This window comes from Anneissia japonica, unplaced genomic scaffold, assembly GCF_011630105.1.
Source record: "Anneissia japonica isolate Jap-2015-1 unplaced genomic scaffold, ASM1163010v1 scaffold1863_len523710_cov156, whole genome shotgun sequence".
Lineage (NCBI taxonomy): Eukaryota > Metazoa > Echinodermata > Crinoidea > Comatulida > Comatulidae > Anneissia > Anneissia japonica.
The window spans coordinates 73,360-86,176 of record NW_022714601.1 but is presented as its reverse complement, the minus strand read 5'-3'; the positions used below and the strand labels follow the sequence as shown (position 1 = coordinate 86,176).

The 12,817-nt window shown below is 34.1% G+C and overlaps 1 protein-coding gene across 5 annotated transcripts in view; it reads right to left on the bottom strand.

The window, feature by feature from the left end:
- Positions 1-570: 570 nt before the first annotated feature.
- LOC117109060 (divergent protein kinase domain 2A-like) overlaps positions 571-12,817 on the bottom strand; it is a 35,412-nt gene continuing 23,165 nt past the window's right edge. For all 5 annotated transcript variants that reach the window (XM_033251291.1, XM_033251292.1, XM_033251294.1 and 2 more), the window contains 3 exons: positions 9,443-9,602; positions 4,444-4,593; positions 571-3,799 (listed from right to left, as the gene is read on the bottom strand). In XM_033251291.1, the coding sequence (XP_033107182.1) occupies positions 3,612-3,799; positions 4,444-4,593; positions 9,443-9,602 (498 nt within the window). In that variant the 3' untranslated portion in view covers positions 571-3,611. The remainder of the gene's footprint in view (positions 3,800-4,443; positions 4,594-9,442; positions 9,603-12,817) is intronic.

Sequence of the window (12,817 nt, the reverse complement as noted above, 5' to 3'; positions counted from 1 at the left end):
GATAAATGACATTTTTGGTGAGGCAATTAATTGATTGCCTTATCCGAAATATGTGGTTTGTTTGGTTGCTCTTGAATGATTGTGTAGAATCAAGCAAGGAGCATGTTTTGCATGATGAACCATAAAGATGACTACCCAAATTACGGTTGTCGCAAGAGTTAGTTTGCCTCTTGAATTTAGATCGTACTAATATATCATGATATATGTATATATATATATATATGTGTATATATGTGTATATATGTATATATATATGTATATATGTGTATATATATGTATATATATGTGTATAATGTATATATATGTATATTTATATATATATATATTCTATTCAACTCCATCATCATCATGATAATGAAAACATCATCACTACTCGCATCGTCATCATTTATCGTTGCCGCCGTCATCGTCATAATCTTCGTCGTGGCTTAAAAAAAACTACACTACGCCTAATATGGCCAGGAGTAAAATAGGGCAACAACCGTGCACACTTTAGTTACCTTTGTCACTGTTTAAAAAACTCCTTTTTTAGTATTTTGTATTGGGTAAAAAATAAATGATATACTAATGTCATATTTCCAATATCATGTATTTATTTAAAATCATTGTATTATTTATTTCCTCTTCATTTAAAGACATTATTTTAAAAATATTTTATGTCTCCATATTACACTAAAACCGAGTGCTTCACCACTCAAAGTGTTAGACAGAATTTATACGGTACATTATATAATATTATTTTCTCCTGTATTGTACGAACTGCTCTCGACATCACTAATTTTCTTAAAAAAGATAAATAGAAATAAAAAGTTATACTGTAAATAACCTAATGAAAACCATTTTTAAATAATTAGCAAACCCTGTTCCTTTTAGTAGCATCACTAGAAATATTATATTCCATTTTTAATAAAGTTGCAGCTTATAATTAATAGAGTACATATAACATAACATTACACCAATTTCACATTAAATTAATACAATTATCATTGCAACAAGTCAGGTACAGTAGGCCTATGTAAAACACATGATGCAATACAATCTAATTACTTTAATATGAGTGTTATTATTAAAATAATTAGAGTTATTTATTTATTATAGGTACTAGTTGACATTATATTTGTTATATATAGCATAATAATCGACATTTCTTAAAGTTTGTTTCCTGAACCCGATTAACAATCAATATTATTATTTCTATTACTTTTTTTGTTTATTTAGAACTATTTATAAATGTAACAGGAAGGTCAGGGTGGTAATAAGATATAATGCATGATGTTTTACAAATACCAAGGGTTATTTCCCCTTATTTTCTTACTCCTTAAAGTAATGTTGTTTTCATTCATGAGGAAAAAAAGTATTTCTACTGGAACTAGTTTGGCAAGTACTAGTGTGTGCATTCTTTTATTTTAAAAAAATAATAATAAAAAAGAAAATGAATACAAACAAAAATAGAGATACAGATTCATGCATGATACCAGCTCCTTTGCCGATGAACTGTAAAGGGCTACAGAAAGTTAATTAGAAGAACTTTTAGCAGAGCAGATGGCAGACACAAACTAAATTAAAACTGCACTAGAAGAAGCACTTGTGATTAAACACAATGCACTATATGGAAGGGTTCAGTTCCATTCGGCAACACAGCAACAAGAGGAATCGATAAAGTAATTTGTCGATTCGTCAGTGCCACTTGGCAGTCACTTCCAAGTTTGAAATGCTAGAAGAAGAGAAGATCAGAGATAGGTTAGTCTTAGGATGGAAAGACACTGCATCAAGAGAATAAGTATTTAAAGAGAAGATTGAGTGCAACTGCAGAGACACCAGCTGAAACCCTGAGAGTAAATGAAGTCTGCAGCTGCTAATGGCAAATTGAGGTGAAGAGCAAGTTCACTACAAAAAGAAAGCAAAACACAAACCTTGCAAGAAGCCTTAGTAAAAGCAAAGAAAACATGTAGTGAGATATATGTGATATAAACCTGGCAACCCACATCCAGGCTTCTCCATCATGGTGTGTGTTACAATAAACTCTGAGTACCATTAGATCATAGGGAAAATAGAACACTTTACACTGTACTCTATTAGAATTTAGGAAACCCACAAGTGTCAACAAATTGTTATTAGATCAGCAGTGTTGGATTCAATGGTGGGGGGAAGGGAGGGGAAAGCCAGCCTGGGTCCCCTAAATTTTTCAAAATTATAAAAAGAAATGGAGAAAAAAGGCCAAATCATAATCAAGTTTAAATCTGAGAGTGCCATTCAGGCCATCTAGACGTGCCATAATCATAATTTTTTTTACCTCGGCCCCAACCATGGTAGAGCTGAGGTGGGCCAGACTATGTGAAAGTTCATCCCTGGGCCAACTTTATTTCAAATTCCTGGATCCGCCACTGATCAATCTATATTTGACCTTCGTTGCGTAGGTGGGGATGTTTAGGTCCCTGGTTCTGTTTCACAGATGCCCCTCTAGTGTTTCAGATAGTAGGCTGAATAAGTGGCGTAACAAAAAGGTTTGGGGCCCCAGGACCTTACTACCCTGGGGTTGTGTAGAGCCACGGTGGGGTAGGGGAAGAAGTCCCTGTCCTCTCAGGCATTTTTGACCGTGTTTGATGATTTTTTACACATTCTCGTACTAAACGGACACCGCTCAGCGGATCTGTATATGCATAATTATATATTAGTATATCTAAGTAGACTATATTATATTATAAATAGTAGAGTCTCCCTCTATAGACCATCATTGCAGAACTTTGCAAGTAAACTATACAGTTAATATAGATTTCCCTTTTCTTGCATAACTGCTTCTTCAGAAGACACCTGAAGGCTCATGTATGCTTGAATAAGTGTATTTTGGTTATTTACTCATCACATTAATAGTAGGGAGCTTTTCATTTGTTCAACAAGGTGACGCTAGAGCAGAATCACTCATGCGTGACGGACCTACCGGACGTGATACGTTCTCTGCATACATAGATTTGGCCAAATTGAATCCTAGAATCAACACGAGGAGAACTTAACATTTCTCGCATGCGCAGATGATTGTTAGTGACGTCCTACCGTCATCAAGCAATCAAAAGCTCCCTAATAATGCCCCATATAGGGCATATTCCAATAAACTATGACCTCTATGCACTCTATTATTAATAACTCCAGTCATTGGATCCAACGACTATGGAACATGTCTTTAGCTCCCTGAGGAGCACAATTCCATACGAAGGTACAATCAGCACTTTGTATTAGATACTCTCAGGTACCCACTTTATGCACTTGATTAGAGAGAAAATGTGGATAACATGCCTTGGACACCGAGAAACTCAAACGCCCAACATCAAGGTTGACGGTTCAAACTGTCCGTGCCTATGCTCCCCACAAATGTCTTCATCCAAACTAGTTGAGTTGGGAAAAAAAAAGCAATTTTTATCTTTGCTGAATACAGTTTTCATGTGATGGGCATACACTGGAACCCTGTTACATCAGCAACTATGACACAGTTTATCAATGTTGCTATTTTTAACTCCCTCTGTCGCTAATACCGGTACTGTATATTTCTGCAAAGGCCCCAAGAGCCACTCATTCAGCATCAATTTCAGCTTTAATATCACCCATAACACCTTCCATTACCTGCTTTCTTCAGCTAATTTCTTGAGAAGTGCCATGAGTGCAGGGAAAGCTTTGAAACGGCCGTAGCGCTCTTTTGGTTGCTGGCACTCTGCCAATAAATGAAGCAGCTGTTGTTTCTCGAGGACTGTTCCTGGAATGTCGTGCAAAAGTCCACCATACATAAGTGAGTGCGTGGCTTCAGGACCTAGATTGGAATAAGTTTTAAAAAATTGTCACTACCACAAGAAAAAAAATTTCTAAAATTAAATAAAATTGTCATTAATTGATTAATATTCTTACAGTATTACAAAATCCTTAAATTTGCTGGCAAACATTTATTATGCAAAAACTGTAGTATGTAATTTTATGTTACCGAGCATGTATATAGCGCCCCTTTGTAATGATAATATATAAACATTTGAACTTTAAGAGGACAACTTTTCTTAAAATTTTCAGTTGAAAACTAATAAATTTATATTATAATATACAAATTTTAATTTTATTAATGTTTACGAAAAACAATGGCAATAATTTGTCAATTATCTAGATTGTATGTACTTTTAAAAATCAGACAGAAAATGATATATAGGTCTCAATATTACAGGATTAAAACCTAGACTAAGATCAAATTATAAAAATAGACAAATCTATAAATAAAATTCATGTTAAATGCTTGTATTTAATGTTTTATATTTTCTGATTAATGTAGTTTTAAGTTAGTCGTTTTTCTGCAATTTGTATTGTTACATGTTGAGGGTCCCATATGATCAGACTCTGCATAAGTAAATAAATAAATAAATAAATAAAAAATAAACAAAAATAAATAAACAAACAAACAAACAAACTGACCAAGAATAGCATGACAGAGTGCAAAGTAATTGTGATCAGCCTGTAGCCTGCTACATAGCAGATCGGGAGAGAACATCAAGCAGTCAGAGTTTACACCTTTGCAGTCATCATTGATTGCCTCCAGTGCAACGTCCCAGTCTGCTGGTTTATCTGAAATACAAATTAAGTGACAATTAATTTATGTTAGGCGTCGTAACTTGTGGTCTGTCAAAAAGTGGTCAGGTTGAAACTTCACCAACCTTACCGTTGGCTACGGCCCTGGGGGTGTGTGCTGATTACAATTCTAAAAACTACCATATCCAACTGAGCCCCACCCTGGTAAAATTTCAAAATTATTTTTAAAGAATTGAGAAAAAACTGAAAATTATATTCAAATCCTGAGAGTGCAATCTCCAGTCATCTAGAAGGCGTAATCTTAATTTTTCTTTACCTCAGCCGCAACAATAGTGGGGCTGAGGTGTCCATTTGTGAAGGTCCCTCCCTGAGTACCCTCTATACGCCATCTGAACGAAGGTTAGGGAAAATCCTGGATCCGCACCTGAAGAAATTGTCGCTTTCAAATGATCATTGAAGTTGGAGGCACTCACTGCATCTGACAGTCGTCGGCCGAAGCGATTCTATCGAGAATGCAACACCACAATGCACATGCAAAGGATCGTTTTTAATGAGGATGCGTTCAGACTGACACCGACAATCAGCAAATGGCGTCGCATGGTCTTAGCGCTCACAGTCACAGGGAGTGGAGTTGGATTCGTTGTACGACAGTCGCACAACTGTCACACAACACAGTGAGTGCCCCGGCTGAACACTTGACTACGCATCACCAAACAGAGTAATAATTATGCTGCAAGCCTCTTAATAAAGCACCACAAACATGATCAACTTTCCAATCCCTAAGCCTCTTGGAGTATTTACAGTATGCACCATCACTCCACCGATAATCACCTCGCCTAAGCCTCATAAATTGACTTGGAAGCATAGAGTAATATGCAATTACTTATGTGAAGGCAGTGTTGGAAAATAGGAGCCGAAGGAGCCAATTATTCCCTTCGAAAAAATTCTCAAAGCTCCGCAGAGGTTCAAGTCAATTTTTTATGTAAAATAATGACTCAAATCAGCTTCCTTTATATCTTCTAAAGCACCCTAAATAACTTGAAAATAATTGCTTAAAATGTCAATCACCCTTTTATCTCACCAATGCTATCTATACAAAGGTTTGTTAGGCCCATTGTGTGCATTTGACTGGGCCTATTAAATGCAGTCTCATAGTAAACAGGTATGTTTAGCTTTTTGAACAAAAGCCACAATAATTCACAATAATTAAATTTTATTACAAATTGATTGCATATATCTTGAGTTACTGTATTGTTTTGTGAAATAAATATTACTTGAATACATACTGAACACAGTATAAAATTGTGTTAATTCAGGAATAGGAAAATTAAATGGAATATTAAAAATGATGACGTCGCATTATATTTATACTCTACTTAATAATACACCATGGATTAAAATGTATTATAACAGTAGGTTCTCTATATCCACTTCTGTCAAATGGTTTGTTCACTCGCATGTTAAAAAGCGCAATGCAAATTCTTTCAATGTACGTGTGCAAATTGCAGCAACCGTAGTATCAACATACTCTATCCACAACCAATCTGCTACGTAATCTCTTTCTCATTTACGCATTAATCATAAAAGGTTTGTGACTACTCATACATCAACCTATGATCTATTAATTGGTGTTAATGCTAATGAACCTCCTCCTGCTTAATTGAGTAGTTCATCATTATCATTTAGACTAAAAAATTATTTATACAGTAAGTTGTAAGAATTAAGTAGCGATTGTCAACTACTACACAACAATAATAATAACAATAAAAGCACACTACTAATGTTATTGGACAATATTAATTTAATATAATTAATATAGCAAACTATCCTAATGGTCTCATCTATTTTAAATTTTTTTTTTATCTCAACAAGTCTTTACTTTCCTATTACAATTACATTGTAAAAAATGAAGTAAAGGGGGGGGGGGGGGTAACCTACACTTTTGGAGTCCTTGAGGTCGGTACCCACCAGAACCAGAAGCATAAGAGTTGCGAACTGGGGGTTTGTGCCCTTTGTTTACCCGCTAAATCTGTTAATAAAGATTTTGCAGATTGACAATAAAATAGAATTTCAATATGCATTCTAAAAATTATAGCATCACAAGTCTACACGCTGCTCATTTCAAAAGCTGAAAACCATTTGACAACCATTTGATGGATACATACATGTACATACTGTAAATCATTTAAAATTAATGAATAAAAGAATAAATGTTACAGAATCAATAGATGAATTCAAAGAGATTGACAGAGTTAATGAAAAAAAATAATGAATAGAATGAGAAAAATGTACAGATACTAATGAATTATTATATTGACAAAAAAACACTTTAAAAGCTAGTTTTCTCGACTGATTAAAATTCTATATATTTTGTACTTCTTTTCATATGGCCCTGCTGCCAATCTGTCAGAAGCAGAGTCATGCATATAATAAACAAAAAATAATTATTAACACTCTGCCCGCAAAACACAGAGATCTCCATGTTTGGTAACGCAATGCTTGAATAGATGGGGTAACTACCAACCTGTACTACTGTAACAATTTGAATACTTATTTTAGTCTGGACCGTAAGTATTTCACTATTTGTTTGTTTACATTAGCGTAGAGCCGTATTGCTATATTTTCACAAAATCGCAATTGTCTCAGCTTTGTCGTGCGAAATTTCGCAAATCTCCAAAAGTGAGTCATTTTCATTTTACTGTTACAGGTCACAGAATGTGATTAGAATAAAGTGTTTGGTATCATTGTAAAGCTAAAATGATTGTAGTTCTTGTAGTATTCACTACATGTCAATCTGATTACGTACGCACTCTCAACTAGCTTTGGAAAAGTGTTAAAATTTGCGAAAAAGACTGGCAGTGGCTAATACTATTTTTTCAAACCCCTGGCAGTCAGTGTTAATGCACCCTATAATAATGACAATCCTTCCTCTGATTACAGACCACCTCCAATTAAATACCGCCTTTTTACAGCCCCAAATGCCTATCTTTTTATTCTTTTATAAAAATAATTTTTCTATTATTAAAGACTAAAGCTGCTAAGGACCATGTAAATCCTGGTCGCAAAAATGGTCTTTAATTGGATAGAGACCTGTAATTATTTTTTACTTTAATAATAACTATAATAATAATAAAAGAAAATTGCATCACAATTTTCTAATTTTAATTGTTTCATGTTCTTTTAATAGTAATGATGTAAATTCAGAAAAACACTGCACCGACGTGCATGCAAAGAATCCCTTTTAATGACAATCTACCAACAATTAATATTAGCAAAAAGCATTGCATTATCAATTAATTATCATTATCAATTAATAACATCACCTTCCTAGTCAGTTAAGTTTTGAAATCTTGAATTTGAGTCCCTTCATCAGTCCAATCAGAAAACAAAGTACCGATAAAAAAGCTAATCAGTGTGTATGGGGGCTTTAAGTGCAATAACACATAAATCTGTCACAAATGATTTGACATCTAAACAAGCCGTGCATGATTCTGTTAGTATAATGGATCCTAACATTCAAACACATCTATCTAAATCAACAACATGTATGGGAAAAAATTAAATTAAGAAAAAATACTGTCCTTTCGCAATAGAATTTGAGATCTACTGTATAAATAAAGCAAATGCTTTCTCACAGCATAAATGTTTTTTCCGTCTGCATTATTGAAACAGTTGGGATTTCGGCATTTCACAAATGACGGCAAGTAGTTGTGTGACAGAGGAAGTGGTGTGCTTACGTTATAACCACATGTGAGCTATATTAAATCCCAATAGTATTTAAATTTTATTAGGGTTTTTTTTTTTTATTGAGGATATTGTATGCTGAAGCTAATGTTTTTAACTAGGCACCACATCCCTGCATTCTCAGAAACATTTCTACACTTCTTTTTCATTGATCTAATCATTCACAGTTCTACTTTCTTTTTTTCATTTTAATCTAACATGTTTGTTTACTTCAATGATTTTTGATCAAATGTTGTTTTTTTTTTAACCATACATACTCACATTATTATAGGTCATTGTCTAAAACTAGTACAGGCTCCAATTTTATGCCATAACAAGTACTAGACTAGACTAAACATAAAACGTTGTTTTCCAATCTCAGTGAAAATTGTAAATCATGGTCAGTCGGTCATGAATTTATTAGTTCCTTCATTCTAGTAATCACCTTCTGAAAACTTTTTTAATGGCTGCTTTTATGGGAAGCCAGAGAGAACCGCTTACATTTTTCTTAACAATATGAATGATATTACTAACAAAGCAGAGGAGAAAACAGACAATCTCTAGAAAAGATGTTCATTAGGTAACATTTTAGTTATCCACTTGAAAGAAGTGAATTTTCAGTGGGAAGGGTAAACTGAGGAGGGGGTGCAGCAAGCTTTTCAAGCTACCCTATATATGTACCACTAAAATCCATGGTTAATCAAATTACCATAATTATTATACAATAGCTTAGAAAGTATTGAAAACAGTACTTTCAAACATCATACAATTATTTAAGGCTTTATTTTTAAGGAAAAAATATTTAAAAACAAAAGCCGACCTGAGCTCAAAATTTTGGGTCAATTGTGCCTCGACAACACAAACTTTTTCCTAGTATTGTTACTTTTAGCAGATTACAATAGATTGTAGCAGGGGTGGATACAGAGACATCGGAGGGGAGGGGCTCGAAGTCCCCAAAAAGGGGTCAATTGAGAGTAAACTCTACCCTATAAGTAAGGGTAAAAACATTTTTGTTTTCTAGACACCTCTAAGGCGTTTTGGGTGATCAGTGATTTCATTTTTTCTCTTTATTTTTTTTTTCTTTCCCCAAATCCGCCCTTGTGTAGATAGAAGTAATATCATTAAAAAATGCAATTTTCATATTTTATTTAAGCTGCCTTACCATTTCTAATCTTTTTCTTATCCACTACGACAATATTTTCGGCATCTATAACATACACACTTCCATCTGCTGCCACTGCAAAATTGTCATATGTTACATCAGTTAAATACAGGGCATAGTCATCGTTGTTGTTTGTCAAACGTTCACACAATTCAGTCAGCTGAAAGAAAATAATGATAATGATACACATTTGAGTTTTAATATGTTCACAAGTATGAGCAGCATCTAGTTGAGCCGTGGAGATCACTGACGTCACCAGCTCAGTCCAATGTTATAACAGAGAATTACGTAAGCTCCTTGACAAACATGCTCCTGAACATCGTAGAATGATCATTGACAGACATAGGCCTCGTGGACTATCTAATAGTTTAATCCTCGAGAAACAGAAACGACGACAGCTAGAAAGAAATTGGAGATATTTCCAAGGATCAAATACGCAATCTAGGAGCAATTATTGATTCAACATTATCTTATAAATCGTACATACATTCAGTGTGTAAAACTGCCTATCATCAGCCATACAACATCAGATTAGCCAAGAAAATATCTTACTGATGATGCAGCCGCTGTCACGATTCATGCTTTTGTTTCTTCGCGGATGTACTCATTAAATAGTCTGCTGTATGGTGTTCCAAATTGTTATATTGCAAAATTACAGCGACTTCAGAACTCAGCAGCGAGGGTACTCACCAGAACTAAGCGCAGTGAACACATCAAACCTGTTCTTAAATCTCTTCATTGGCTACCAGTTCATCGCAGTATTCAATATAAGATACTCACATTTACATATAAAGCACGAATGTACACTGGTCCATATTACTTAAGCAATCTCATTAATTCCTATCAACCAGTTCACCCACTTAGGTCATTCAAAATTCTCTATCTTGTTTTTCATCAAACATACTTTTTGTGTCTTACAAAAAACAGTTGTAGAACATCAACAATTTTCATTTCCCCTTAAGCCTGGCTTTAAAAATACAAATTTCTATACATCCACTAATAGAAAGGTGGTTGCAAAAAGATTGATGATTCAATTACCATAATTAAAAGGTTTATATATTGGGAGCAAGAATAATTACGGAACTTGAATACAGTATATTAAAACACTGTGTGTGTCAAAAAAAAAAAAGAAGATAGATCACTATCTTCTTGTAATTTTTACAGTGAGAGTGCTATGCATTATTTTTAGAAAATCATGAATGAAGTACAATATAAGGGAATTTATTGTTGAGAAGGGTGTTTAATTGAGGGAGACATTTATTCAAATGAGGTTCTGGATGGGAGAGGTCGCTTATGCGAGGGAGCGGTTATTCAAGGGGAATTTATGCAAAGCGGGGCGTTTATTCAAATAAATATGGTAATAGTAAGGGTAAAGGTAGAAGAATAACCCATAACTTGGTGCGCGTCATTGTGCTGAATTGTGTATGGGCGTGGTCCGTAATATATTTTTCACAAGTATGAGCAGCATCTAGTTGAGCCGTGGAGATTATTTTGCGAGTCTTTGATTCTTGGTTAATCCAAGCTTTCCCCTTAAAGCCCGCCACTTGAATTTTGTTGCTAAGGCCCCACAAAACAGTAGCGTAAACGTACATTGTGAAGTAAACACATGCTTTTGCTACGTAATGAGCTGAATATATCCTCAAGAGAAATGACACAGGGTTATCAGCATGATAATACAAATTATATTACAAAATAAAAACAAAGACCAATAAAGAATTATTATAATTATTATTATACTCATTAAGTGACCTGTATACATATACTGCAATGTATTTTAAAATTCACACAACACTTAAAATATACTACAGGTACAGTACCTCTTTTTTGTTCCATCTTTTGACATTATGCTTTCCATTATTTTTGTTTAAAATACCTAATGTAATTTTTTTTATTAATGCAGTTTTCATAACTATTTTACCTACATCCAAAAATACTTAAATAAATGTAAATAAAAAAAATAGATAGTAAATAAAAATAAATATGAAAAAAAAATTAATACATGATGATGCATGTGTTTCATGTGATATTTCTTTAACTAAATCTCCACCAATCAAAAAGGAAATCGTATATATGAAGTATAGTCAAATGGATATGTTTAGAACTGATCTGAGTAAATGTTTTCAGGAAGTTCTGACTTCTGCTGACGTCACCAGCTCAGTCCAAAGTTATAACAGAGAATTACGTAAGCTCCTTGACAAACATGCTCCTGAACATCGTAGAATGATCATTGACAGACATAGGCCTCGTGGACTATCTAATAGTCTAATCCTCGAGAAACAGAAACGACGACAGCTAGAAAGAAATTGGAGATATTTCCAAGGATCAAATACGCAATCTAGTCCTGAGCAATTATTGATTCAACATTATCTTATAAATCGTACATACATTCAGTGTGTAAAACTACCTATCATCAGCCATACAACATCAGATTAGCCAGAAAACATCTTACTGATGATGCAGCCGCTGTCACGATTCATGCTTTTGTTTCTTCGCGGATGTACTCATTAAATAGTCTGCTGTATGGTGTTCCAAATTGTTATATTGCAAAATTACAGCGACTTCAGAACTCAGCAGCGAGGCTACTCACCAGAACTAAGCGCAGTGAACACATCACACCTGTTCTTAAATCTCTTCATTGGCTACCAGTTCATCGCAGGATTCAATATAAGATACTCACATTTACATATAAAGCACGAATGTACACTGGTCCATATTACTTAAGCAATCTCATTAATTCCTATCAACCAGTTCACCCACTTAGGTCATCCAGTGATGCTACACTGCTTAGAGGTGGAAAAAAGGTGGTTATATCCCCATTTCCCCCACTTTATAAATATTCAAAATTCTCTATCTTGTTTTTCATCAAATATACTTTTTGTGTCTTACAAAAAACAGTTGTAGAACATCAACAATTTTCATTTCCCCTTAAGCCTGACATTAAAAATACAAATTTCTATACATCCACTAATAGAAAGGTGGTTGCAAAAAGATTGATGATTCAATTACCATAATTAAAAGGTTTATATATTGGGAGCAAGAATAATTACGGAACTTGAATACAGTATATTAAAACACTGTGTGTGTCAAAAAAAAAAAAGAAGATAGATCACTATCTTCTTGTAATTTTTACAGTGAGAGTGCTATGCATTATTTTTAGAAAATCATGAATGAAGTACAATATAAGGGAATTTATTGTTGAGAAGGGTGTTTAATTGAGGGAGACATTTATTCAAATGAGGTTCTGGATGGGAGAGGTTGCTTATTCAAGGGAGCGGTTATTCAAGGGGGAATTTATGCAAAGCGGGGCGTTTATTCAAATAAATATGGTAATAGTAAGGGTAAAGGTAGAAGAATAACCCATAACTTGGTGCGCGT